The following is a 26,726-nucleotide window of genomic DNA, read 5'->3' as shown; positions in this document are numbered from 1 at the left end:
GGGGCTGGGCGGGCGGGCGGGCGGGCGGGCGGCGGGGGCGGCCAATGGGCGGGGCGGATTTCGGCGGAGGGGCGGCGGGGGCGGCCAATGGGCGGGGCGGGGCTCGGCGGGCGGGCGGCGGGGGCGGCCAATGGGCGGGGCGGATTTCGGCGGACGGGCGGCGGGGGCAGCCAATGGGCGGGGCGGGAAGGTGTCATGGGGCGGGGGCGGGCCCCGGGGTGGCGTGGGCGGGGCGGGTGAAGCGGCGGGGCGCCTGGCCAATGGGGGGAGGCAGTCGTGCGGCAGCAACTGTAAGGAGGGGAGGGCGGGCGGCCAATGGCGTGTGGCAGGGGGCGGGCCCCGGCTCTGACGGGCAGGCCTCCGGTTCAGTGGGGAAACAAGAACCGGGCGGCGCCCTGAGCGATGCCGCCTGCGGCCAACGGCTGCGAGGATCGCTGCTGGAAGGTCGGAGCGTTCTAGCCAATGGCAAGAGGGGGAAGGCGGGCTGGCTTGACGAACGCGGCCTCCAGCCAATCGGCATCCTCGCTGTCCGCAGGCGCGTCGGCCCCGATCGCCAATAGGCGAGCCGCGTGGGCGGAACCAGGCTTTGAATGGCCGCCCCGTCTCCCAATAGGCATGCCCGCGGGGGGCGGCCTCCGGCCCCCGGCTCAGCCAATGGCGAGTGCGAGCGGCCGCGATCTCCCGCGAGCGACGGCGGCGCCGACCAACGGGAACGCGCGGGGCGGGGAGTGACGGGCGGCGGGGCCAATAGCGCGGCGCCGGGGGGCGGGCGCGAGCGGCCGGCGGCGCAGGGCGGGGGGCGCGGGCCAAGCAGGAAGTGGCTGAGGAGAAGCGGCCGCCGCCGAGGGGCTGGGCGGGAGCCGGGCCCCGCCGCCGCAGGTAGGCCCGGGCGGGGCGGGGCGGGGCGGGACGGGGCCGGACGGGGGCCCGGGGCTGCGGCGCGGAGGGGTCTGAGGGGGCCGGGGCGGCGCCCCCGGGGCGGGGGGGTCCGGGGCCGCTCCCCGCTCCCGGGCCCTTCCCGGCCGCGGCTCGGGGCCGGGGGCCGGGGCCCGGCGCTCGCCGCCCGCGGGGGCTGCGGGGTGGCGGTGGGCGGTGGCTCCCCGGCACCCCGCGGCTCCCCGCGGCTCCCCGCGGCCCCGCCGCCTCCGGGGACGGGCCCCGCTCGTCCCCGCCCTCCCCGCGAGCGTCCCGGGGGGCGGCGGAACGGCCCCGGCCCGCCCCCTGCGGCCCGGCGGGATGCGGCGGGGCCCGGCTCTGGGGCGGCTCCGGGGCGGCGCTGCCAGCCCGCACCTGCCGGGGCCCGAGCGCGGCCTCCTCCCTCCCCGCCCGCCCGGGGGCTCTCCGCGAGGGGCGCGGGGCCCCGGCCCCGGGGGCCCAGCGGGGCCGCCGCTCCCTGCGCCCCCCGGGGGCCCGGGCTCATCCCCCCCCCTGCAGCGCCCCTGGAGCCCCGCGGTCCGCGGAGGTCTCACCCCGCCCCGCCCCGTCCCTCCCCCGGCTGCTGGGGGCTCGGGGCGGTTGCGGCCCCCCGGTGAAGCCGCTCGGGGCCTTCCCCCCGCCTCGTCCCTTCGGCGTCCCGAGGGGGGCGCGGGGAGAAGCGTCTGCGGCCTCCCGACCGGTGCGGCGGGGGGGGCGCAGGGGGCTGGGGCCGGAGGAGGCCCGTCGGTGGCCCTTTGTGTTGGGGCCCGGCTCCCGGGCGCCCTTCTCGCTCCTCCGGTTCTCGAGGGGCTCTGCAGGTCCCCTCTGCTTCCCCTTGGTGCCGCCGCCCCGGGGGCGGTGCTGGGAGCGGGGTGCGGGGGTCTCTGAGCGCACCCCGGCGTCCTGGGGAGAGCAGCAGCGCGCTGCCGAATTGCCTTGGGCTGGGGAGGAGGGATCTCCCGGTCACGCCGGCTTCGGTGGGGGAAGAGAGCACCGGAGGCGCAGAGAGGATCTCCTCGGGGCCCTCGCGGTGCGGCGTGTGTGTTTTGGGAAGGGTCTGGTGTGGGCAGGGGGCGTCTCGGTGGGGCTGCTGCTTGTGGCTCCTGGCCACTTCCTGAGGGGCCTCCTGGGTTTTGTCTGCGCGAGGGGGAGCGGTCTGGTACCGAGAGCGTGTCGTTTTGTTTCCGAGCCGCTTTATCTTCTCTCTTTTCGCGGTCTCTGCCCCTGAAAAGTCCCTGATTTCCCTGGTGCTCTCTGTGCAGAATTGGGTAACGGGCAGCCCAGGGGGGCCGTGGTTATCGGCCCATCGTGAATTTAATTCCGAGAGACTTCTCCGAAGGGTGAGCAGAGAAAGCCCGGTAGCCCGGGTGCTTGTGTTAAGCAGTGCGTTAGGCAGGGCGGCTTGTTTGTGGAAACAGCTGCCTCCCAGTGCGTATTTTTAGCACGTCTGAGGAGGAAAATAAGCGCCCGTGCTCGCGCTGCGCCCCACATGTGGCTGCGCTGGCGGAGGCAGGGGCGGGAGGCCTGGCACTGCTGCGGCGCCGAGTTTCCCACCGGGAGCTTTCCTGGCCGGGCTGTGAGGAGCGGCAGCAGGCCCGGTGAACTCCGCCGGTGCCTTTCCGCCGGTGCTCGTGCTGCGGCCCGCTGCGTGTGGGGGGGCCCCGGCTGCCTGCAGGCAGCGCTGGAAGTCCGTGGGGCCTCGCAGAAGCGCTGGGGCTGAGCTGCTCTTGGGAGGCGGTGGGAAGCTCCCGCGAGGGGCCGGTGAACCTTCCTGGCGCTGCGCGGGGCTCCCCGGCCTGCGGGAAGCAGGTCTGTCGCTCCCTTTCTGGGTTTATTCTGCTCTGGTTGGGTTCTCCTGGGTCATGTAATCCCTGCTTCCGCTAACGTGGGATTGCCTCCCGCAACATATTCTGTAGGGCTTTAATTTATTTGTCCCATAAAGCGCCTAAGCACGCGCCTGGGTACTATAAAATACAAGCGCACGATAGCAAGCGAGCACGGCTCTGGTGTGGGGCACTGCGGTGTGTGACAACAGCGAGAGAACTTCGTGTTCCTTTCTTCTGGCACCCGACATGGCGGATTTTCTATTTATACTGCTAGAATAAACGGGGTGTCCTGGCCGAGGTTAGAAGCTGTACGTTGTAGAAGTCAGTGGGATGAAACAGCACAAAACGCGCTAGGATGGAGGTAACCGAGTTTGTTTTCCGAAAATCTGACAAATAATCCGGCACGTGGACGGCTGAGCTGGAAGTCGATCGCGCGCCGCTGGTGCCGTCGCGACGTCGGAGGGAGCGCGGCCTGCGCAGGATCGAGGCGAGGCTGGGGAGCCGTGCGGGGGTTGTTACGCCGCGACCTGACCGCTCCTCGCACTCTGGAGGATGGCGGCGGCCATGGGGAGAGGCTCGTGGTGCTGCGCAGGGCACTTCTGCAGCGAGCACCCGCAGCTGTGTTTCCTTCCCTGCCCTGAGCTTGCCCTGTTCCCGCCCGGGGGTTTTGCAGCACCGCCCTCGGCCACCTGAAGGCCGCCCGTCTCACGGGTTAACGTCCCCGTGCGTCCCCATCGCCATGCAGACGTCTGCGCTGAGCCGTGGGGAGCCGCTCCTGCCCTCTGCATGCCCGTCACGACCTGGACGCGGTCCTAGGCGAGGGCAGCGTTAGGCCAAACGCCTGGGACATTGTGGTCGTTCTTCCACGAGCCATCTGCCCCGAACCACAGGAGCTCTTTCCGTGAGCACCGGTGCGGGACCCGCTCAGGCCGGCAAGGGTGGGCTCAGCCTCCCTGCACGGACACCGGGGCTGCTTGGTGCCAGCCACCGCCACAGGAACGCCTGCCCGTGTTAAAACTTCATTTCTCAGGCCGGCCAAATTGTCGGCGTTTCTGGATCTCGTCCGCTGCTTGTTTGTTTTGATATTTCCAGAAGTTAGCAGATGGTGGAGCCTTAATTCTGTTCAACGTATGGGAATTTAATCCCCCCAGCCTCCGTCGGGACGCGTGTCATCGCTGCGCGTGGCAGCTGTGCTCCGTGCGGGACCGGGGCGCGCGGCTGTTGTGGTGGATCTGCTCCGGATTGCGGGGGCAGGACACGGAGAGCCGCGGGCCTTGCTCAGCTCCCCGACGCAGCGCCTTTGCTGCCCGAACTCGAGGCGCTTTGGGAGCGGGCTGTTCGTACCCAGGCAGGGGCATCGGCGCGGGTGCCGTGCGCTGGGGAGCGGCGCCCTCCTCCCCACCACCCCGTCACAGCTGATTTTAGGTTTGCCCCTTGCAAATTTCCCCCTTCCCTGTGTGCGAACCCGGCCCATCGCGCTCGTCTCTCCCGTCCAAAGCACTGCGATGTGCTCGAAGCGAGGGGCTGGGGGCTGCCCCTCCCTCGGCTGGTGCGCTGCTGGGAATACACGAGGTGCCCTGCCTGAGCAGGACTAAAAATACAAGCTGCTCGAGCCCATCCTCCACCAAATAACTCGGCCTCCTCGCTTAAAGCCTCCCTGAAACCTGAGGCAGCGGCAGGCCGGCAGCTGAGGATGCTGCATCGCTGGAAATCCTCCTGCTCGCGGCGAGTGGGAGTTGTCCTGGCTAAGAGGCTTTGGCGCGACGCGCACCGGCCGCTGCTGCCGCCCTCCCTGCTGCGTCCCGCTGGTGCCTTGCAGCCGCTCTTCCCCGTGGGGAGCCCGAAATGGCCGATGGCTCGGTGGCAGAAAATGGATTTGCTTCCTTCCGAAATTCTGTAGCGCTCAAAGCAGGGACGATCGGGGCACGTGAGACGACAGGCAGGGTCTAAAAAGGAGAGGACGACCCCGCTGCTCCCTGCAGCTGCCGGTGGGTGCTGGCTGGTGTGGGAGCGCAGGCGCCGTTCGCGCGGTGCTCCGGGCCCTTTAGCCCAGATCCAGCTCATCGCGTTTCTTTCATAAATACGTACGTTGCCTGACCGAAGTGAGTCCTGCTAATGCAACACCCGCGCGTTTTTTGCGGCCGCTGGACTGCAGTGCGACTGCTCTTTGCTCCCCAGGCTCCTGCTTTTGACCCCGGCTGAGTGACGCGTGCCAGCAGGGCCGCCTGGCTGTGCCCAGCCGTGCCGAGCCGTGCCGCAGCGCTCGCCGCCTTCGGGTGGAAACGCAGCCGCCGAGCCCCGGGCTGGGAGCGGCCGGGGCTGAACCACGCCGAGGGTTCTGGGCACGGCGCTGCCCCCAGCCCTGCGGGGCAATGCTGGGCGCGGGAGGGAGGGATGAGGAGGGGAAGTGGGGGCACAGCGGTGCCCCTCCGTGGCCTCTCTGGGGTAAACTAATAATTAAACCCTCGGAGTGCCTTAAAGTGACCGTCGTCTGCGAGCTCAGCGCCAGGCTGGGCGGGAGCTGCCGGCAGCGCGGAGCCGCCTCTCGCATCCCCTGGGCTTCGCTGGGACGGGCCCCGGAGCTGGAAGGAGCTGGCTCAGTTCGGGTCCGCGCCGCGGGGAGCGGGGCTGGCAGCGGGATGGGCTGCCCGTGCTCAGAGGGACGTGGCAGCTCGGGGGGCAGAGGGCCCTGCGGCTCGGGACGCCCAGAGCTCGGTGAGGACAGGACGGAGGGGGGGACCTGGGAGCAGCCCCCTGGACGCGAGCGTTCTGTGCCAGCGGCTGCCTGCTCGGCCGGCTGTGTTGGCGAGCACAGAAGGGCAGCAGGCTGGAAGCGAATCGCTGGCGCGCCGGGTGCGGGCGCCGGCTGGCCCCGCTCAGCGGCTGCCCCCCCTCGTGTTCGGAGGCCTCGGCTCCCTCCTGGCCGCTTCCCTCGGCGCCTCGCTTCCCACCTCGCTCTGCCAAACCTGCCGGGACCACGTCCCCGGCTGCGTTGTGGGCACGTCCCTGTGCCACAGCTCGGCCTCGGCGTGCGGTGATCGAAACTCTGCCGGGACCCTCTCATCCACGTCTCCCTTCCTTTCGTTTGGGTCCTGGGGCCAGCCCCTGTGTTTCCCCCCCTGCCCCGTGTTCTAAAGAAGTTTGTTCTGGGGGTGGCCCTGGTCTGCGCTGAGCTGGGAGGGGCGAGCGCTCGTTTGGGTGCCCGAAGCCAGCGTCTCTCCCCCGTGCTCCCAGTAAACCGAGCAGAGCTGGACGTTGGCAGCGGGGACAAAACGAGGCTGGTGGCTGACAAACAGCCCAACGAAGGGCGGGACGGGGCAGGTGGGGGCAACGCAGGGATTCTTGCCCCCATTTCCCTGCCTGCAGATCTGGGTCCAGCCAGGCCGAGCGGATGCAGGTGCTGCTGCTGCAGGTGCTGCAACCCCGCCTGGGCTACGAGCTGCCCGGAAGCGGCCAGGCCTCTCCAGAATCGCCCGGCACCTTCCGCCTGGGTGTACGCGGAGGGTGCCCTGCAGCGAGCCCGCCTCCCGCGCTCGCGGGCAGCAGGTCGGGTGCCGAGTTTTGGGGTCGCTGCGCTGGGGGTGGCGGGGGGCCGCAGCGGCGGGGAGGCCGCACCTCGAGGCGCCTCCGGCTGCGCCAAGCTCACCCTGCCGCTGCCGCCCGCCCGCTGCCGCCCTCCGGAGTGCCAGGGGCAGAGGAGTGCGGTGCTGGGCCCGTTTTTTGTTTATTTTCTCTTTGTTTTTTCCCCCCGGCCCTCCCCTCCCGCTGCAGCCGTCCCTGCTGAGCCCTGGCCCGGTGATGTCATGCTGGGAGCGGGACTGTCGCCTACCAGCCTGCTCCTGTCCTTCCCTGCGCACCCTCTCCTCCGTGCGAAACCCGAGCCCCCCCGTCCCTCCCCCTTCCTCTTCTCCTCCTCTCCCTCCGTCAGGAGTCAGGAGCCTTGCCGGAAGGTCAGTGCCGGCACAGCGGCCGCCCGCCCGGGAGCGCCGCAGGGGCTGTGTTTGCAGAGGGCTGCTGGGTGGGCAGATTCCCCGGAGGGGGGGAGGCAGAGGGGGAACTCTCCGGTGTCGGGAGGACGCAGGCTGCGCGGGCGTGCGCCGCAGCTGCTGGGCGAGCGGATGCCGTCGGAGCCGGGTGCCGGCCGGGCGCGAGGGGGAGCGGAGGAGAGCCCCTGGGCTTGCCGAGGGGTGGGACAGGCGGGGACGGGGTGGGCACGGAGAGATCCCCTTTGGAAATCCCGTCAGCCTTGGGTCACGGCGCCTGCTCTGCCCCCCGAACCGCTTCGCTGCCCTCGGTGCTTCTGCTCTGCCTGGTTCCTTCGTCCTCCCGCGGAGGCACGTTTTGCTCCCCGGGGCCGGGAGGAAAGGGGCCGTGGGAGATTGAATCCCATGTCCCTGGATCCCCAGATTAAAGGCTTCTGCTGTGCAGGAGCTGTTCTTGGGGTTAACCTTTGTTTCTTTCCTGATCTGTGACCTCTTCCCGAGCCTGGCTGAGTCCCTTCTGGCTTTTCCGTTGGCAAAACCAATTACGGTTCTGGAAAGTAGCGAGGGCAGCCACCGAAGGTGGAAGGTGGGGAACCGGTCGGGCGCCACGCTGCGCACCGGGGGGGCTGCCGGGCGCTGCCGTGCCGGTGAGGGCGCGGGTGCAGCCCCAGCGGGACCTCGGTGGGGCAGGAGCCCTGGGGAGGAGCGGGGCCGTGCCCGAGCTGGGACCGGCCCGGATCGCTCCGTGCCTCGGTTTCCCCCGTGCAGCAGGGAGGAGGGGCAAAGCCCCAACTTCGTTACGAGCGCGATCTCGTGAGGATGGTACCTGCGCGCCAGGCCTCGCGATGGAGGGAGATGTTTGGAGGGGGAGAGGAAAACCAAGTCCTGGGAGTGACTCCTGCAGGCTAAGCGTGTGGTTCCTGCCAGGCAGCTCGACCCGTGCTTCCCAAGCAAGCTGCCCTTCTGGGGGACTCGTTAATAGCTGGCTGCCAGTCTAATAATCTCTCTTAAAATCCTTTCATCTCTGAAATCTTGTTTGCTCTCTGGCCTTAGCTCCGTTTGGACAGTAAAATTACACTGATCTGCGTCACTTGGAAAGTATCGGCTTGGTTTCACCTCGTCTTTGTGCGCCAACTTCACGCCGAGGTGCTGGGGGACCGCTCGCCGTCTGGCCGCTCTCAGGAAGGTTTTTGTTTCGGGGCACCCCCACGAGGAGCGGGGCGCCCTCCTGCCGGGGGGCGGAGGCTGAGCGCTGGGAGCAGGGCACCGCATGCGCTGCAGCCAGAAACCCGCAGGGTCGGCACAGAGCCGCTCCTTCCAGAGCGCCTTTCTGCTCAAAGCCGCCGCTGCTCGCACCAGCTCAGGCAGAACTCATCAAAAGGAGCCTTCCAGCCCCCGGCGCGCGCCTTTCCTCTTGCCTGCACCGCCTCTCACCCATGGCACCCGGGCAGCGGTTCTGCCCCCGGCTTTGATGGCTGGGGGGGGACACACGAGGGGCTGCTGTGCCCGGGGGCCGCGGATCCCCCTCCCCCGGTGCTGGCCGCTCGCTGGGAGCGCAGCGCCGGGGGGGAAGGGGAAGGGGAAGGGGAGCGTGCTGCCTGCTGCTGCAATAACCCCAGACGGGGCTGCTGGGGGCTTTGCTGCCCCCTCCCCGCCAGGTACGGGGCCGTGGATGGAGGCAGTGAGGCGGAGAAAAGCCACCTCGGGTGCCGCCAGCTTGCTGCTCTCGGGATTCGCCCCGTGATGCTGGCGCTTGTTTGGCTCGCGGGGAGCAGCCGCTCTCCCCGGCGTGGGCTCGGCACAAAGGCCGGGCCTTCCCAACGGGGGAGCGGTTCCGAAACAGCTCCGGCAGCCCCGGGAGGGCCACGGAGGCCGAGCTGTGCTTGGCTCCCGCCCGCCAGGTGAGCCTGCTCCTGTTCCTTTCACAACCGACCCGGCGGCGACGCCTTTTCTCCGGGGCCCTCCCGGTGCTGGCGGCCCGCGGGAGGCCAGCAGTCGAGGCCTGGGGAGCGGTGGCACGGGGACAGGCTTTGTCAAAGGTTTCCTCCGTGCCTCGGAAGCTAATCCTGCCGTCACGTGGTGCCGCGGCTCGGCGCTCCCGCTGGCCTCGGACGCAGGCAGGCAGGGCCACGGCCCCGCGCGGTGTACGGGGGTGGCGGGGGGGGCTCCGCGCGGCTCCGCTCAGCAGGCGGGTGTCGGAGGGTGCCGGCGGCCCGTGCTTCGGTCTCGGTGACAACTGGCCGGTGGGAAGCGAAGCCCTGGCGAGGGTCAGGGAGGGAAACAGGAAAAACAGCCTGTAAAAACAGCGAGCCCTTGGCACGGGCCTGGCGTTCGGGCTTTTGTGTGGGCCCGTCGGGGCGCCCGGCGTCAGGGCTGCTCCCGCAGGCAGCCCAGGGGCTCGGGGGCAGCGAGCTCGTGGCGGGACGAGCACGAAGCCCCCGGCGCCCTGCGTTGCTGAGCCGCCTCTTGGCAAGGCTGCGGGGCCGTGGATAAGGCTCGGGGCCGATCGCAGATCTCAGAACCCCCCCGAGTGCTGCGGGTGGTGCAGGCAAGGGCAGGATCCTCCGAACGCGGCCTCAGCAGGAGGGGCTGGGGCAGAGGAGGGCAGCGAGCGGCGCCTCCCCGCGAGCGGCGCCTGGTGTTGGCCGGGCAAGGAGGAAGGAGCTCTGCTTCTAAAGGAGCCTTGGTTGCTGGAGAGAGCTTTGGTTTTTAATCTTTAAATTTTCTCTTGTAGCGGTAGGCTGAGTAAGCGACCGAGCCCTAAAGCTGCCCGTTGAGTGGCTCTGAGCGTTATTATTTCAGCTGCCAGCCTCCCCAGCTCCCGGGGGCTCGTGCTGCTCGCCCTCAGCCAGCCCGGCTGGCCCAGGACCCGCGTCGCAGGCGGCACTGGGCTGGGCTGGTGGGCACCAGTTAATGCGAGCTTGGCATCAGCACGTTTGGGCCCTGGTTGGGCCTTCCTCTGGTGGGGGCCGACCCGACGGCGGGAAATGCCCGTCCGTGTCTGCCACCTCCTGAGCTCCGAGCGGCCGCGAGGCTGCTGGCACACGGGGGGTGCGGCCCTGGCTCCGCAACGGCGAGGATTTGCTCCCTGTAGCTCAGCCCGGGCTCCGCGTTGCTGACCTCCTCCCGTGTCCGTTAGGAGAGGCGTTTGCAGGCACCGCTGGGGGGAATTTTGGGCCCTGCACGCCGGTGCGAGGCCCCAGGTCCTGCGGTGCCGGACCGGAGAGCCCTGCACAGGACCAAAGCTGCACCCGCAGGCACGCGGGGCCTCTCCGAGAGCTGCGCCTCGCGGCACGGCGTCACCAGCCTGGCTTCCTCTTCCTGCCGGAGAGCGGCCGAGACGCGGCCCCACCACGGCGAGGCCAGAGCCGCTCGCCGCCCGGGTGCCTGTGCTGCCCTCGGTAAGCGTGGAGCCGGCCTGGCCCCAGCTCGTGTCCCGCGTGGCGCTGAGCACCGCTTACGTGGCCAGGCCAGAGCAAATCCGCCCGGCAAGCGCCGCGTCCGCTGGGCAGCCAGCCCGCGCCGGGCAGGATGGTTTGGTGAGCGGGCTAACCAGAAACCTGCTGCCTGAAAGCGAAAGCCCGAGGGGAGCGCTGGGACTTGCTTCTGCTCGCAGTGCTGGCTTTTCGCTGTGCACGTAGCGGGCGGGGGCTGCCCTGTTGTCAGGGCCTCTTGTGCCCCCGCTGGGAGCAGGGCCGGTTTTAGCACAGCGCTGGGGATTTCACCTCAAAGCCCCGCGCAGGCGGTGGGGAGGCGCCACTGGCATTTCCACCTCGGGAGTTGAGGGGTCGGTGCTGGGGGCACAGGACAGCCGGGGAGGCAGCGGGGACGGGGCTGAAGGGGGATTCAGGGAGCGTGCTGGTTTCACACCCAGGGCCTGCCCAGCTTCTTCCTCGAGCCGGGGCCTTGGGTCTCCTGGCGGCTCCGGTGCCAGCTCGCCTCCTTGCTGGTCGCGTGGCTCGGCAGCAGTGTGGCAGCTGCTGGTGGGGAGCGCAGCGGGGCCAGCGGAGCGTGTTCACCAGGGCCAACGTCTCTGTGAAGAGGTTTTCAGGGAGGGACAGGATCGGTTGTCTCCAACGAGCCTGTGCCCCGTGAGCTTTGCTGTGTTTTTGGTGGTAGCCAGGGTAATGAGCGGCGACTTTCGGACGGGGAGGCTGCTGTCCTCTAACTTCAGACCAGGGCTGGGGTGTGCGGGGCAGGCTGGCAGACGGGTTCTGCAGCCTTTGGCTCATCCCTTGAAGTCGGAGAGGATTTCTGGATCTTTTCCCACCACCGCTTTGGATCTTTGTCCCTTTCTCTCTCCCGTGCCTCGGTTTCCCGAGCCGTGGAAGCAGGCGGCCGGGACCACCCCTGCCAGCGATGGCTGCGGCGGGGCCCTGCGCGGCTCCGATCGCCGCTCCCCCGGGGGGCAGGTGCCTGCGTGTGTTATCCCTGTCCCTGGCCAGGCGGGACGGTTAAAAATACCCCTCCCTTCCACCACTGCCTTTGAAAAATAGTTCTTTTGCCTAAGAAAACAGTTGTGTCTTGAGCTACCAAAATAACTCCCCGCGTCAGCATGGCAGGGGTGGAGACGGAGCTGGGCTCTGCCCACCTCTGTTGTCTCCTTTTTGCTAGGAGTTACAGCTGGAGAGCAGGGAGAGGGCTGAACGGGGGATCTTAGGCTTGGGGTTTTGAAGAGCAACACTTGTGGGGCAGGGACCTTCCCGTTAGCTCCAGGCACGGAGGAGTCCCGGGGTAAGGGGCGCTGTGCAGGGGCTTCCGCTAGGTGGGCCGCCATCTCGGGGAGCGTGGAAGCCCTGAACGGTTCCCCAGGCGCTTCATTCCTGTCCCAAAGCTGTGAGCTTTTTTAAAAAATGGGTTCAATCAATCGAATGGACCCAAAATGGGTTTTGTTTCTAAAAACAGGGATGCTAAAAGGAGGGCACAGTTGGCTGAGACCAGGGTAGGGGGTACAGAGGTGACAAAGGCGTGGCACTTTTTATCGGGGGGCTGGGAAGGAAGCGATCTAAGGAAACTAAGCAAGTATGATCAGTTAATTTATTTAATCAACTGATTAAATTAACAGTAATGTATTTAAAACCAATCTGCGAGCCCAGAGAAATCGGGGGCTGAAGGTTTGTTCTCTCCTCTCCCTGCCAGAGCCCCTGATGACAACGACCCCGCTCGCGGCAGTTCGGGGCATCAGCCCGGAGCAGAAGCGCTCCGCCAGGCCGAGCGCCAGCCGGGTTTCGTGTGTTGGCACACTCGGGTGCTCGTTCCCCTCAGCTGGAGAGAGGAGCGGCGGGGACGCCAGGCAGCGCTTCGGCGGCGGGGCCGAGCTCGGCGGGGCTGGAGCGGGGCCCCTGCGTGCGTCCTGCCCCGCGTCCTGCCCCACCAAGCAGCTCTGTGCTGGGGAGGGCACGGCGGGAGGGCTCGGCTCCTCGGGGCTGCTCCCAGCCGTCCCCGGCACTGCGAGGAGCGGGGTCAAGCCTCAGGGACCTGCCGTTGTCCCCAGGCTTGGCACAGCTCGGAGCTGCCGCCGCTTTGGGGATGGAGCTGTTCCCCTGCGTGTTGGGTGGAGGAGGATTCCCCTCCTCCTTTGTTTTTGGGAACCTTTTTTTCCCAGTGCAACAACCTGCTTCTCTCCACTTTACTGCGAATATTTGTATCCTGCTGAACGGTGGTTGGAAAAGTCGCTTGGAAACCAAATGTCCTTGGGGTCGTCATGCCGCTCTCAGCAGAGATTTGCGCTGCAGAAACAGATGGCAGCGCTGGAACAGGAGCGTGGTGTTCGCTCCTTCCCCTGCTGCAGGACTGTGGAGCCTGGTGCTTCTCCTCCTGGTCCTCTCACCGAGGCTTCTCCCTGAGGTCGTGGCTGAAGTCCTGCGCAAAAAGTCGGTTTCCTCACTGAACTGCACAGGGGCTTTGCAACGTGGGGTGCAGTTGGTGAAATCTTGCAGAAATGAGCCAGCTTCACCAAAGCCATTGGTGGCAAGAGATTTGGGGGGCAGAGACCAGCGGTCCCCTAGCCAGGGGGGTGGGACACGCAGGCAGTCAAGGCAGCTGGCAGCAAGGGCTGATTTTGCTGTTTGGGGTCAAGGTTATCTGCTCTGCTGTAGTACTGTCTCTTCCCTGAAGCGTGTTTGATTCCATCCCAAAGTGGAGTAGGACGTTTGGTTAAAAAATACGTGATTGTGGGGGAGAGAAAGCAGCACCATCTCATGCTCTTGCAGACCTTATCCCTGTGGATTTCACCCCGCCAAAACAACCTTCCTGTTGCAAACAAAGTCCCTGTTGCTGTGGGGCTGGCGAGGCCACAGTGCTGCAGCGTCCCTGGCTGGCCTGCCCCGCTCTCAGGAGCTGCTTCTGGCCAGCGCCCGGTGCCTGGGGCGGTGCTGCTGTGGCCCGGAGGGCTCGTGTGGCCTGGCGGGAGGTTGCCGGCCTGCGGTTTGGAAGCCTGTTGGTGGTGCTGGTCTCTCCTGGCTGTTCTGCTGTGAGGTTGTTTCTGCTTCAGGTACGAGCCCAAGAGAGCTGCGGTCGCTGTCGCGTGCTCAGGGGAGACCCAGGCTGGGCTCCCCCGAGGCCAGATCCTGGCAGGAGCGCAGCGGGCACCGGCTCTGCTTGTTTCTTCCATCTGCCTCCGGTTTGGGAAAGGAAAAACGCTGCAGGACGGAGGGGTTTGCAGCGGGAGCGTTTGGCCCTTGCGGACGTCGCAGGGTCTCTGAAGAGGAGATCGCCATGGAAGCTGAATTGCTCCTGCGAGGACGCGAGCCTGCTCCTTCCCCCGAGCAGCGCAGGCGCTCTCCTGGCCTGTGACACCGTGCTCGCTCCCGGGGATGCTGCGCTGCCAGGCTGCAGCCATCAGCAAAAGCCTTTCTGCGGCCAGCGGGGAGCTGGAGCGTCGCCTTCTGCTCAGCGTCACAGCCCGGGCGAGGCGAAGGGAAGCACTGAGCCGTCTTCACTAGGGGCAAGGTGCTGTGGTCTCCAGGGTAGGAGGCTCAGACAGGTACGTGTCCGAGATGAGGCGCTCTGGAAAGCTGCGGCTCGTGTTCATCCCTGATTAGATGCGAGAGATCGTCGGGAAAGCAGCTTCGTTAGCGCTGCTGTCCGTCTGGCAAGAGCCAAGGTGCTGAGGATCCATCCACGCGTGCATCCCGCCTCTCGTCAGTGAGCGGCAGGACGGAGGTGGCTCTGGAAGGGACGTGTGTGTGTGTCCCCGCGGCACCTCCCGTGGCAGCTGCGTGTTCGTAGCGCGGAGGTGTCCAGCCCTGGGGACTCGGAACTGCTCGCCTCCGCAGCAGCCTGTAGGACGAGGTGATGGGTGACACGATCCGAAGATCTGGCAGCTGAAGGTGCCTCTGCTGTGCCACCAGCTGGGAGGATGCCGTGGCTAACCTGCTGAGACACACGCGGCGGGTGTTTCGCCTGTCAGTGCTTTGGCAGGTTTCGGAACAGAGACTCGGTTCTGGCATAAAGCGTGGCACGGCCGAGGGCTTCCAGCACTGCAGGGGCTGGTGTCCCCGCGCGCCTCCGGGAGCAGGACGCGCAGGCTGCGCTCATCCTTTGGGGCTGCTGAGCGTCGGCTGAGCCCATCGCTCCCTTGCGCAAAAGGCAGATTTATTCGGGAGGCAGTGCACCGTCCCCGTCCGTCCACGGGGCCCGGCCTGCTGTGGTGCAGGACCCAGTGGGCAGGCAGGAGTTGGCTGTGGTGGCTGCGTTTGCTTGTACCTCCTACAGCCTTTGAGATGAAGGGTTTGGTTTTGTTTTTTTGCTTTGCTAATTGACGGTTAGGGGTAACCGGCTGCCCCCTGTGGGCAGTGCCGCGGTGCCATCCCCAAGAGCATCCTCAGCCCCGTCCTCCTGCCCAGCAGCGCAGTTATCCCTGTAAGTCAGAGCCCCTCCTGTCTAAGCCACATCCCTTGTCTGCAGTTTAATCCTGGGATTTCTTACCCGGCCCCCGGGGGCAGGAAGAACATTATTCCCTTTGTCTCTGCTGCAGCCACGTTTGGAAACCTGTCGCCACGTCTCCTCTCAGCCTCCTCCTCTTCATCCTCTGCTCCCCAGCCGCGTGTTTGAGGCCTCCTGCCCGAGCCTCGGCACTGCCTGGCTCCTTCCTCCTGCACAGCCTCCGGAGCGGCCAGCTGGCCCTGGGGAGGCCTCGCTGCTGTGGGGCGAGGACAGCTCCTGAGGGGCCTCGGCCCCTTCCGCAGCCTCCTGCGGTGATTCACTGCGAGCCTGCGAGCCGCGGAGGGCTCTGGCCTCAGGGCAGCGCTGCCTTTGCCAGTCGGCCTCCCTCGTGCTCAGACTCTCCCAGGACGCTGGGATCCTTTTGAACTCTCTCCTCCGGGCTAGGGATCAAAAGATGCTAAGCAGACAAAGCAGGAAAGGCAGAGAAGTGCCGTGATTTGCCCCAGGGCTTCAGGGCTGGGGTTCAAAGGGAAGGAGGCATGGGGATTTTGTGGCTGGTGTGGAGTAAGCGAGGAAGAAGCAGGTTCCCATCCTTGTTTTGCAGGGGTTTGGTGCAGAGCAGTGGCTCTGTGCCGCCTGGTGAGCTCGTGGTGCAAGGGAGAGCCCAGCACGAGTGGGGTCACGACACGTGGGCGCGCTGATGGCTTCGTCTGCGTGCTGGGGTCGTGGTGCTAATGCTCCTCTCCTCCCTCTCTTACAGACTCTGCCGTAGTCCCCACCATGGGTGACATGAAAACTCCAGATTTTGACGACCTTCTGGCAGCTTTTGACATTCCTGACATCGACACGAACGAGGCCATTCACTCCAGCCATGAGGAGGCTGACGCTCACATCAAGCAGGTCCCTGGGGAGCCGGGGCCCCCTGACCACGTCCTCCCGCACACGGACATCACCGCGGTCAGCGTGATCGTCAAGAACACCGTCTGCCCCGAGCAGCTTGATGCCCTGGATGGGCGCAGTAAAGACGGGCACGTCATCGGGCCGCGCTTGCTGCAGAATGGCTTTGGGGCCACCGAGATGCCCAGGTCCCCCACCTCCAGGTCCGTGGAAGCTGTGGCATCCTCCAATGGGGAGTGTTGGGTGAAAGAAAAAGGTCCCAAACCCCTGGATATCTTCTCCCATTTTAGTCCTGATCCCAACGAAGACAATGCTGCCAACCTGATCGACAGACCTCGAGAGTGCAAGCCGAAGGAGAAGTCCCTCGCCGTGCCCTCCCTCTCCCCGTCGCCCACCCCATCGCTGGACTGCAAGGAGCCCATGGGAGAGAGCACCGAGAACCTGCCCCCGGCTTTCCCGCAGCCCTTTGAAACCAGCCAGGCAGGGGGTGCAAGCGGGTCCCCTCCTGCAGTTCCCTGCATCAAAAAAGAGGAGTCTGACTCAGAGGAGGTGGGCCGTGAAGCCAGCCCAAAGGGTTTGGCTGCAGCCCTGGGTGACAGTCCCTTGGAGCACTTGAAATCGGTCACTGTTCGCTACTCCACAGGTGATTCTCCCATTGCATCGTGGCCCGGTTCCGACCCAAACCTCGACAGCAGCACCAGCAACCTTCCTGAAGTGAAGCGCTCACCCACCAGCCCCCGGGAGCCGTTCTTCAAGCCTTCGTCACCCATGGTGCAGAGCCCCAGACTCCCCCCTTCTCCGAAGCAGCTGGATGACATCGCCCTCAAGGAAGAGCAGGAGGCTCTGGAGAAGTCGATGGGAAGTCCACAGAGTATGTCTAGTGCTGAGGAAGAGGAGGAAGAGGACGACAACAACAACGATTCCCCTTCTTCCAATTCCTCGCGGCCCCTGAAAGTGCGGATTAAAACCATCAAAACGTCTTGCGGCAGCATCACCAGGACGGTGACCAGGGTCTCATCAGACTCAGAGCCAGGCTCCACCAAGGGGACGGCTGAGCAGAGCTCTCAGGAGCCCTCTCTTGAGGGTATCAGCTTTTCGGGTTCAGCAGAGAAAGAGGACGGGATCGTGCTGGAGGTGCCCAAGGAGAAGATGGATCTCTCCAGCCCCTTGAAAACCATCGAGGGGCCAAAAATTGTCAGCGTTCAGCTTGGCAACGGCACCAAGATCAAAGGGACCGTCCTGCCGGTCTCCACCATCCAGAACGCCAGCAGTGCCATGCTGATTGCTGCCAGCGTCGCTCAGCAGAAATCCGTGGTGCTGCCGTCCAAGACGGGCAAAGCCGTGGCCAAGAACATCATCAACCTGGTGCCACAGACCCTGCCCAAAGCCGACACGCGGACCAACGTCAGCACCGTGACGCAGACCACCACCATCACCACCACGGCCAACCAGAAGGTCAACGGCACCACAGTCGTGATGGTGCAGCCGCAGAAACCTTCCCCTACCATTGCGGGCACGGTCATTTCCAGGAGCCAGTCCAGCCTCGTGGAAGCCTTTAACAAGATTCTCAACAGCAAAAACCTCTTGCCAACGTACAAGCCCAACCTGAATCCCCCAGCCGATGCGAGCCTCACCCTGCCTCCGTTCGGTTACCGCTGCCTGGAGTGCGGGGACTCCTTCGCCCTGGAGAAGAGCTTGGCTCGCCACTATGACCGGCGAAGCATGCGCATCGAGGTAACCTGCAACCACTGCACCAAACGCCTCGTGTTCTTCAACAAGTGCAGTTTGCTCCTGCACGCCCGGGAGCACAAGGACAAAGGGCTGGTGATGCAGTGCTCCCACCTGGTGATGAGGCCCATCGCTTTGGATCAGATGATCGGGCAGCCGGACATCACCCCCCTGGTCTCGGTCACCTCCTTCCCTGCTGGCAAAGTGGCCGGCGTGGCTCAGGACGCCTTGGCCGCGGCCAACGGGGCTCCGGACCTCCCCATCCTGCCTCTGAGCAGCGGCTTGGAGCAGACCAACTACAGCTGCTTCAGGTGCCTGGAGTGCAAAGAGCAGTGCAAAGACAAGGCCGGGCTGGCCGCGCATTTCCAGCAGACGGTGACCACGGGGACGACCAGCAGCACGGTACGTGGGTGTGATGGGCCCAAGGCTGCCTCCTCCCTGGCATGTGGCTCGGGGGCGGCTAGCGTGAGGGGAGCAGCAGCTGGAGAATCCACTGGGTTGTTGTGGGGCTCCGTGGGGCAGCTCTTGGGGCAAGAGTATTTCTTGTGCCCGCGTTCACCGGCCTGCCTTGCGGATGCCTGCTTGGCAGAGCTGGCATCGAGCTGGAGGAGGAGGCAGGTGAGCGGCAGCCCCCGGCGCTGGCTGTGGAGGCGCTTTGTGGGAGGGCAGCAGCAGGCTGGATGTTACAGCCGTGAGAAGCGGGCCCTGGGCAGCACCGGGCAGCAGGGCAGGGCTCTCCAGATGCCATCTGAGCAGCTCTGCCCCTGCGTGCCTGCTGTGAAAACCACGCACAAAGGAGAAGGTGAGAGCCAGGATCCAGTCCCTGCCCGGAATCGGGGGGGTTGTTGGCAGGGGATAACGCTGCCCGGGGGCGTGGGGAGGAGAGCAGCGCCCTGCCTGCCGGGCAGCCCCTGCGCAGCCATGTTACAGCCGTGGCCGCTGCTTCCTCTTTCCGTTGGCTTGAAGCACAAATGGAGTCTGGAGAAAGCAGGGTGTGTGTTTTTTCTCCTGCTTCGAGAGCTAACCTTGAGATGTGTGTGCTTCCTGTTGTTGCCAAGACATCCTGGTTTGTTGGGCAGGCAGCATCCAGCAAATGTAGGGCTAATGCTGCTGAGAGGTGACCTCTGAAAGGCAAGCAGAGAACGCAGGCCCCCAAAGGAGCCCAGCCGTCCCGCCTGGGCAGGACAGCACCCCGGTCCTCCTCACCTTCCCTTCTGTCCGCCAGCTTCCCCTGCACGGGAGGAATTTGCTGTTTCCTGGTGCCTCTGTTTGCTTTGAAGCGCTGCTGCTGTAGCCGGGACGCTGTTCGGACGCAGCCCTGCTGTTCCGGAGCTCTGCTTTCTGCTTGAAGGTCACCAAGGCTCACGTGCTTGTGTGCCTGTTTCACTGCCAGACCCTTATGTCCCGTCTGCAGACAGCGGGGGGGCCTTAGAGCATTTCTGGGGCACAGGAAGCGTCCTCTCAACAGGGAGGATTTCCTACTCCCATCCCCTCTCCTAACCCTGCTGTTGACAGGGGTTGAGCTGCGAGCTGTGCATGGGATGCAGCGATGTCAGGACATGCTCTGGATCTCCGGGGCTGCGGCAGAAGCAGTGAGAGGGCACAGAGATCCCTGCTGGGGGAAGGGGGGCCGGGGGAAGGCGTCCCTGCCTCCCCGTGGGTGCCAGCTGCCTGGGAATGCCGGCAGAATGACGCTGGCAGCTCTGAGCACCCATCTCTGGGACTGCTTTAGCTCAGAAATTTGATGTGAAGTCGCTGACGGGGCACAACTCTATTAACAGCCTCCACCTAGCCACCGCAGCGCTGTCCCCAGACCCAGGGGCAGACTCCTCCCCAGGCCAGCCCTGCCTACAGCCAGCCTCTTCTCGTCCTTTATCACAGCCCGAGGCAGGAGAGGCGGCAGGGGCTGGCACTGGGTGGTGGCTGCCTGCGGCAGCCAGCTCAGCCCGCGCTTGTGCCGTCCCTGTTCTGGTTTCTGGGCGCTTTCCAAGCATGGGGCAGCTCTCAGGGAGTGGTGGGGTGGATGCTTTGGCTCCTTGCAGGCAGCTTCTCCCTTCCAGCAGCCTCCTCAGCGGTTCCTGCGCCGTCCTTGCCCCTCCCAGCAATGCAGACCCTGCTCAGACCCAAAGGTGGCTGCAGGATTGGGGCCCAGCCTTTCCCATATCCCTCCCTCCAGGCGCAGCACTTGTGTGGGCAAGGCTGGCTGCTCCTGCTGGCTCAGCCTTTGTCCTTGGCTATAAAAACCCTGCCGTGTTTATGGACCTGCTCCTTTCCTTCCTCTCCCCACCTTTGCTCTGGTTATCCCATCTTCCAGGGCAGCTCCTTCCATTGGAGGCTCCGTCCTGTTTCCTTGAGCCCTTGCCAGCCTCCCCCCTCAACATCCTCGTGGCTGTGCCCTGGCGTGGAGGTGGAGGTGGCTGTGAAATGGGTTTGGAAGCTGGTTTGAATGAGCCCCCGCTCCCTCCTTGCAAAGTGGCTGGTGCCAGGCTGACCTCAGCACACGGTGCATGTGGGATCTGTCTGCGATGAGAAGCCTGGAAAAGGCGTCTTGTCTGCATGGGAAACACGCTCAGCAATTACCAGCGAGCTGGCGCAAGCAGATTATCACCTAGAAGTGCCCTGCATACAAGCTGTCTGTTCCCGACGCTTTCTTTCCCCCGGCAGCACAAAGAAGGGGCTGAAAAGCCCCCTGCACGCACGGTGCACGTCAGGCTGAAGCTCTTTGTCCTTCTCCCCGCAGGTTTGCACGACGTGCCCCATGATCATGTCCAACCGCTGCAGCTTCAACGCCCATCAGCGGATGCACAAAAACCGGCCTCCCCACGTCTGCCCCGAGTGCGGGGGGAATTTCCTCCTCGCCAACTTCGAGACCCACCTGAAGGAGGCCTGCCTGCACTTCTCCCGGAGGGTGGGGTACAGGTAGGGCTCTGCCTCTGCTCGGGCTTCTGCTGGGGCCGAGGGGGCTGGGAGATCCCAGGGCGGGCGGGGGCCAGTCTCGGGCAGGTTTCTGTTGAGCAGGTGGGGCAGAAATCCACGTTCCTCCTCCCCACTGGTGCTGGATGCGGGGCTGAGGATGAAATTCTCGCTTCGCTCCCTTCTTTGGCTCTCCCCCCTCCAACCCCAGGGGAATTTGCCTCCTGGCCACGGTTCTGACCTCAGTCAGAGCTGGCAGCATCAGACCCCCACGGGCTCTTCCTGATGAGCCACCAGCAACGGGCAGGGCTGGTTGCTCCAAGCTGGAGTCCTCCTAGAACTGGTGGGGTCCTGGTGTCTCTTGGGGCTTGGGGGCTCCTACAAAGTCCCGCAGGCGGGCAGGAAGGAGTGAGCTGCCCCTGCAGCAGTCGTGGGCTCTTGGGCTCTGACTGCTCCTTGCTGCTTATGTCTGGACCTCGGCATGCACTGGTTTCAGTGAGAAGGCTGAATCCCCCGTGCCCTGTGTCACCCGTCCCCTGCCTCACGCTCTCCTCCGCTCTGCAGATGTCCCAGCTGCGCTGTGGTGTTCGGCGGGGTCAACTCCATCAAGTCCCACATCCAGACCTCCCACTGCGAGGTGTTTCACAAGTGCCCCATCTGTCCCATGGCGTTCAAGTCAGCCCCCAGCGCCCACGCGCACGTTTACACGCAGCACCCTGGCTTCAGCAACCAGCAGTCCAAGTAAGTGTTCCCTTCAAGCTGGCACCCTGGCAGATCCTGCTGGGAGAACCAGGAGCACTCCCAGTGGGTGGGCCGCTGGGGGAAGCGCTCAGCACCAGTGCAGAGAGCTGGGTCCCTCTCCCTTTTATTTTCCCATCGCTTGGCGTGGGCCAGACTGCTCCCAGGGCTGCTCCCAGCCCTCCTGCCAAAGGGCGTCCTCCACGTTTCTCTTGACCCAGACCTGGGCTGTGCTGACAGTGGCCTTTTCCTCCGACAGAATGATTTACAAGTGTGCAATGTGCGACACGGTCTTCACCCACAAGCCCCTGCTCTCTTCCCACTTTGACCAGCATTTGCTCAACCAGCGGGTCAGCGTCTTCAAGTGTCCGGACTGCCCGCTGCTCTTTGCCCAGAAGCGCACCATGCTGGAGCACCTCAAGGTAACGCTGTGGCCAGGCTCAGTGCTCTCTGCACAACCTCCTGGTGCCTCTTGACTGCCCTCTTTCACCCCTAATGACCACAATGCTTCAGACCTGAGGGGAATCCCTCAGCCCCACGTTGGGGCTGAAGAAGGAGACGGCACCGCATCGGCTGCGTGCTCACCTTCCCTCGGTGCTGGGGATCTGTGCCCATGCCTGAGTGTCCCTTGGGGGACAAAGTCCCCGATGTGCTGTGTTCCCACACCCTTATCAGGATATTGATATTTGGTAAATAGCCTTTTACAGGGATGTCCTGGGGCTGGATGATGGCTGTCAGGTCATCCCCATCACAGCAAGGCCCGGTGTCTCCCCTCCCGCCCCAAGGCTGAGGGCAGGAGGGTCCATCTGTGCGGAGGGAGGCCTGGAGGCCACTGCAGGTTTTCCTGGCCACGGTCAGCTGCCAACACTCTTGTCTTTGCTTTCCAGAACACTCATCAGCCCCAAAAACCCAAGGACGACCTGGCAAAGAAGGCGGCTGTCCTGCTCACACCAAAGCAGGAACCTGTCGAAACCCCCGTGTCCAAGATTTCGGAGGAGTCATCGTCCTCCACAGAGGAGGATGAGCCTCCCAGCTCACCAGAGCTGCGCAAGACAAAGCGGAGCCGCTTCCAGCGCAAGACAGTCAACAAGTCGAAGGGCAGCGGGTGGACGTGCGGGGTTTGCCACTCCTGGTTCCCAGAGCGTGATGAATACGTCTCCCACATGAAGAAGGATCATGGCAAGGTGAGGAGGAGGCCAGGGGCTCCAGCTCTGGCTCTGCCAGAGGGCAAGGCACCCAGGCTCCGTGCTGGGCCCAGAGCATTCTCTGCCTCAGTGTGGGCAGTGCTTCTCCCCCCGTACAAACCTGGTCAGGAGCCTGCCTGCTCGCGGAGGCTTCAGGGAGCAGGGCTGTTACCTGTTATGGTGAACAGCAGAGAGCAGGTATTTGTTTTCCCAATGTGCAGCCATGGGATAGGCAAGGGGAGGAGATCGGAGGCAGTGCTGAGGTCCCACATCTGGCTTCTCTGCACAACTGGAGAGCCTGACTCTCTGGTCTCAGCTCCCTGTGTGGTACCCACCTGCCTCTTCCTTTCTTACAGTCGGTGAAGAAGTTCCCGTGCCACCTGTGTGAGCGTTCGTTCTGCTCTGCTCCCAGCCTCCGGAGACACGTGCGCGTGAATCACGAAGGGATCAAGCGCGTCTATCCCTGCCGGTACCTACGGCACCTTCTGGGTTTGGCTGAAACAGGGCGGGTCTGGTTCAAAAGGGGCGAGTGGTTTCCCTGTCAGGCTGTTGTGGGGAGGATCAAGTTGTAGAGGGTTGAAGCATGATGGGGATTTAACAGGTGTCTTGGACGTCAGATGGAAAGAAGGTACTGAGGGAGGGACTCAGTTTTATACCCTGTAGAGGAAAGCAGATGAGAATATTTGCAGTTAGAGCAGTAAACTGGGGGGGTCAGGATGCTGGATCCAGCTTTCCTAAGGGAGCCAGGGCTCAACATGCGCACAGTCATGCTGAAGCAGGCCTGGGGCTCGGCTCCTCGCTGCAGAGCATCGTGTCATTGCCTCCCTGCTCTGGCCCTGCAGGTACTGCACAGAGGGCAAGCGGACCTTCAGCAGCAGGCTCATCCTGGAGAAGCACATCCAGGTGCGACATGGGATCAAGGTGACCGACCAGACAAAGAGCCAGGAGGTCGTTATCGCCCGGATAGGGACTGGCCCTACGCAGGTATGAGGTCACTGGGGGTGCTCGTAAGGGCCTTGTGGAGTTTTCAGACAGGGTTGAAGGCATCTCCGTGAGCCCTGATCCTGGTCACTTGTGCCTCCACACGTCCTGCAGTGCCTGGGATTGGCAGCTCCCTCCCACCGTGAGGCCCGGTGGCTGCTGCAGGGGCGCAGGCCGCATCTTGGCATGGTTTGTTTAGCTCCCGTCTCTCCGTGCCAGCATGGCAGGGACTGAACTTCGCTGCCTCAGCCTCTTGCTGTGTGCTGGGAGAAAATGCAAAACATCCCGTCTTGCTTAGAGTTTGCTTGGGAGCAGTCCCAGGCTGCGTGGGGTGAAGGCACTTGGCGTGAGGGGCAAAAGCAAGTCAGAGGCAGTTTGTGGGATTCCCTTGGCCGGGGTTACCAGCGGGGGCGCAGCTCCTGGGGCCAGCCAAGAGCGGTGGAGTCACTCCCCCCGTTCAGCCTTTATCTGAGCAGATACGTGGAGGAGCCTGTTGGGGAATTACTGAGCAGGTTGGGGTTCTGCTGGGAGCTGCCCGGGCCAGGCACCCACGAAACCCAACCTTTGTCACAGGTGTCCAGCCGGAAGCGGAAGCTGTCCTCGGACGAGGGTGACTCGTGCAGTGAGGAGCCTGACAGCACTACGCCTCCCTCCAAAAACCCCAAGGGCGACCGCAAGGCGCCCTTCCGGTGCCGCAAGTGCGGCTACCTCGCCAGCAGCTCAGCTGACTTCCAGGAACACATTCCCCAGCACCGGACTGACGAGAGCTCCCACCAGTGCCGGGAGTGCGGGCTCTGCTTCACCTCCCAGGTCTCCCTCAACCGCCACCGCTTCATCACCCACAAGAAGAAGAAGGGAGCGGGCGAGATGGAGGAGCCGGGGCCCCGGAGCCCCCTTGAAGGAGGTGCCCAGCACATGGCCGACGGCAAGCTGTCCTGCAAGGTGTGTGGCCGCTGCTTTGACAGTCAGCTGAACCTCAAGACACACTTCCGCACCCACGGCATGGCCTTCATCCGTGCGAGGCAGAATGCAAGCCCTGAAAACTAGGGCCCCGGTCGAGGGGTATGAGACGTGTATATAATCAGCACAGAGCAATTTGCGAGGAGGCTGCTGGAAGCCCACCTGGGTGCCACCTTCCTCCCTCCTCCTGGGCAGCGTTTTGAGACAGGGTCGCGTGAAGGAGCTGTGAAGAGATGAGAGCTGGCTTGTGCGATCTGGCCTGACTCCGTGTGCCCTCCACGCTGAATCTGCTCGGCCACGTCCCTGCTCGGCTGAGTGTTCACCCACCCCTGCTCTGTGGGTGAGAGCAGGGCGAAGGCAGAATTTCGGCTGCCTTATTGTACAGCAGATGAGGGGCAGAGTCCATGCTGGCCACCCTGCCCCAGGGGAAACCAAACAGTCTGTTTGCTGCTCTGTTGTCACACGGGGCCACAGCTGCCCCACAGCTGGTCACATCTGTGCGGAGGGACAGTGGCCTTCCTCGCCCAGGGACGAGGACAGGGAATGACATCTCCCCACCCTGGGCCAGTGTTGGCAAATCACAAGTCACTGCCTCTTCCGATCTCGGCTTTTACAGCGCCTGGACCTTGTGCTGCAGCTCAGTGGCTTTCTTCTTGTTCCCTCTTTCCCAGGAACCTCTCCCACATCCCAAGAACCAGCCTCAGCTGCGGTCAGCTGTGCTGGGAGCGGCCGTGTTGGGGTTTGCTGCTCCTCTGGGAGGGCTGGAGCAGGGCAGGACCTGGGGGCCAGGGGAAGATGTCTCCACCGCCAGACAGGGCTGTCTGTGCTGACAATAACGTCACAGCAGGATCCACCTTTTTTTTTCCTTTCCCTTTTCTATGTTGCTTGTTTTGTATCTTGCTGGGAGTAGGGGGGAGAAGCCGATTCCAGACTCGCGGCCGCTCTCCGTTTCTGCAGAGATGCTGCTGCTGTCCTGGCCCCTCTGTGGCTCAGTCCCGGCGCCGCTCACCCGCGAGGTTGCTCTTCACCATCGCTTGCACTAACTTGAGGCGGCGCTGGTGTCAATGTGCTTGTTTTGCACCCAGGGACGGCCATGCACGAGGCCCCAGCCTGTGGCCTTTCACGGGGAGGAGGAGTTACTTTCAGTCAGCACTGGAAAACAAGCAAACAGAAGCGTCTCGACAAGCTCAGAGCGAGCCCTGGTGGCGTGGGCTACCCCAGCAGCGCTGCACCAAGTCTGTTCCTCGGAGCCGCAGGGAGGTTTCGGGACTCTCCTTGGGCCCCATCCTGGATCTGGGCCGGCAGCGGCTACTTGCCAAACAAAGGGGCCGTGAGGAGGGGAAGCTGCTGCCAACGCGCTGATGGTGAAAGCTTTTGCCTGGCTTTTCCGAGGGGCGATGCCATCATCCAGTGCTGCTCGCCCAGCACCGAGGGCTTTGCTAGTGCCCGGCCCGCAGCGGGGGCTCGGCCGTGTTTGCTGCTCCTCTTCCACACAACGCTCGCAGCCAAGCAGCTCCTGGCATGGCTGAGCTCCCCCATGGCCATGGTGAGCCACGTCCTGTGCGTGTGCGAGAGCTTGGCCCTGGCGTACAAGCCGGCTGAATGTCGTGGTGGGGGCTCACCCGTGCGGGGCTGCTGCTGCATTCCCCCCCCCCCCCCCCCCGGTGACCTTCGGGGAAGGAGAATAACAGCCAGAAAAGAGACTTTCTACTTGTTCTGTTTGTTTAGCGCCTGTGCTTGGGGTAGGGTGTTTGTGTGAGTAATTATTTCAGTAACTTAACTTTGGGCTCCTTATTTCCTTGTGAATAACATCTAACACGCTGTGTAAAGTTGTATCATACACTAAAAGTGACAAAAAACTACTGTTGTGATTTGGGTTGCTTTTTTTTTTTTAGTTTTTAGTTTTATTTTTATTTTCTGGGGTGGGGAAAGATGGTTTGCTGGGGTTGGTTTTTGTTGTTTTTTTTTGTTTTGTTTTGTTTTTGTTTCAGGTGCAAGGAGGGGGGTTAATCCTCCCCCTTGCTGCAGGTGGATTCAACTGAACGGCACACACAGAAGGGGGGGGGGGGGGCTTTTTAAAAATAAAAGAAGAGAAATAAAGTAAATTAGCAGTTCCCACAGCCCCCAGGCCAGACCCCCCCCTCCTGGCAGGGGTGCTCTTTGCCTCCCAAACCCCATTGACCACATCGTCGTTTCCTCCATCGTTGTCTCCCCGACCCCTCTCAGCTGTAGCACGTGGGGCTGTGAACGTGTAAATGATGTTTAATAATAGAGAAGAACCTAAAGTTTCTACGAGTTTTAGAGGAAGGAAACAAAACAAATTGCTTTGTAATCTCTTGGTTTTCAAGCACTTCAGTGCCTTTAGCTCAACTTCTGTTAAAGCGGGGGGGCATGGGGGGGGGGTGCATCTGTACACTTGTTTTTAGGGGTTGTGACCTGATTATGCTACATTAAAACTACGGGCACTGCAAGAGGCTCTCAGGTATCCTTTATTCTTGTAGTAATAATGCAATTAAACTTTTAGTGGTTTAACCCCTGCTGTGCCTGTGTTACTTAAGCAGCCCCCACAAGGGCTCCAGTGGCTGCCTGCTGCTCTCCTGCCCGCTGCGACGAGCAGTGGTCCTGCCCCACAGTGGGGTCCTTCCCCCCCGCCTGCCTCCCCCGAGGGGCCTTGGGCTGCCCTGAGCCCCCCTCCCACCCCAGCAGCCCCCAAA

General features: G+C 64.0%; 1 protein-coding gene across 2 annotated transcripts; it reads left to right on the top strand.

The window, feature by feature from the left end:
- The first annotated feature begins 777 nt into the window (after positions 1-777).
- ZNF687 (zinc finger protein 687) lies at positions 778-26,543 on the top strand. Of its 2 annotated transcripts, XM_035570816.2 has the most exons (10): positions 815-879; positions 15,372-15,711; positions 15,799-17,638; positions 19,977-20,155; positions 20,714-20,890; positions 21,147-21,309; positions 21,775-22,071; positions 22,428-22,540; positions 22,914-23,055; positions 23,626-26,534. In XM_035570816.2, exons 2-10 carry the CDS (start codon positions 15,392-15,394, stop codon positions 24,097-24,099), a joined length of 3,705 nt encoding a protein of 1,234 aa, XP_035426709.1. In that variant the 5' UTR covers positions 815-879; positions 15,372-15,391; the 3' UTR covers positions 24,100-26,534. The 2 variants fall into 2 exon arrangements, with proteins under 2 accessions (XP_035426708.1, XP_035426709.1); XM_035570815.2 differs by having other exon boundaries at positions 778-879; positions 15,372-17,638; positions 23,626-26,543.
- Positions 26,544-26,726: the final 183 nt, after the last annotated feature.

This window comes from Cygnus atratus, chromosome 28, assembly GCF_013377495.2.
Source record: "Cygnus atratus isolate AKBS03 ecotype Queensland, Australia chromosome 28, CAtr_DNAZoo_HiC_assembly, whole genome shotgun sequence".
NCBI classification, from domain to species: domain Eukaryota; kingdom Metazoa; phylum Chordata; class Aves; order Anseriformes; family Anatidae; genus Cygnus; species Cygnus atratus.
The sequence above is the reverse complement of the archived record's forward strand: the minus strand, read 5'-3'. Positions and strand labels throughout refer to the sequence as shown.

Bases quoted from the DNA above. Each gene is read 5' to 3' on its own strand.
- ZNF687 (XM_035570815.2), top strand. From the start codon at position 15,392: ATGGGTGACATGAAAACTCCAGATTTTGACGACCTTCTGGCAGCTTTT. The intron at 17,639-19,976 runs GTACGTGGGTGT...TTCTCCCCGCAG, and splicing joins CGGGGACGACCAGCAGCACG to GTTTGCACGACGTGCCCCAT. The intron at 21,310-21,774 runs GTAACGCTGTGG...TTTGCTTTCCAG, and splicing joins CCATGCTGGAGCACCTCAAG to AACACTCATCAGCCCCAAAA.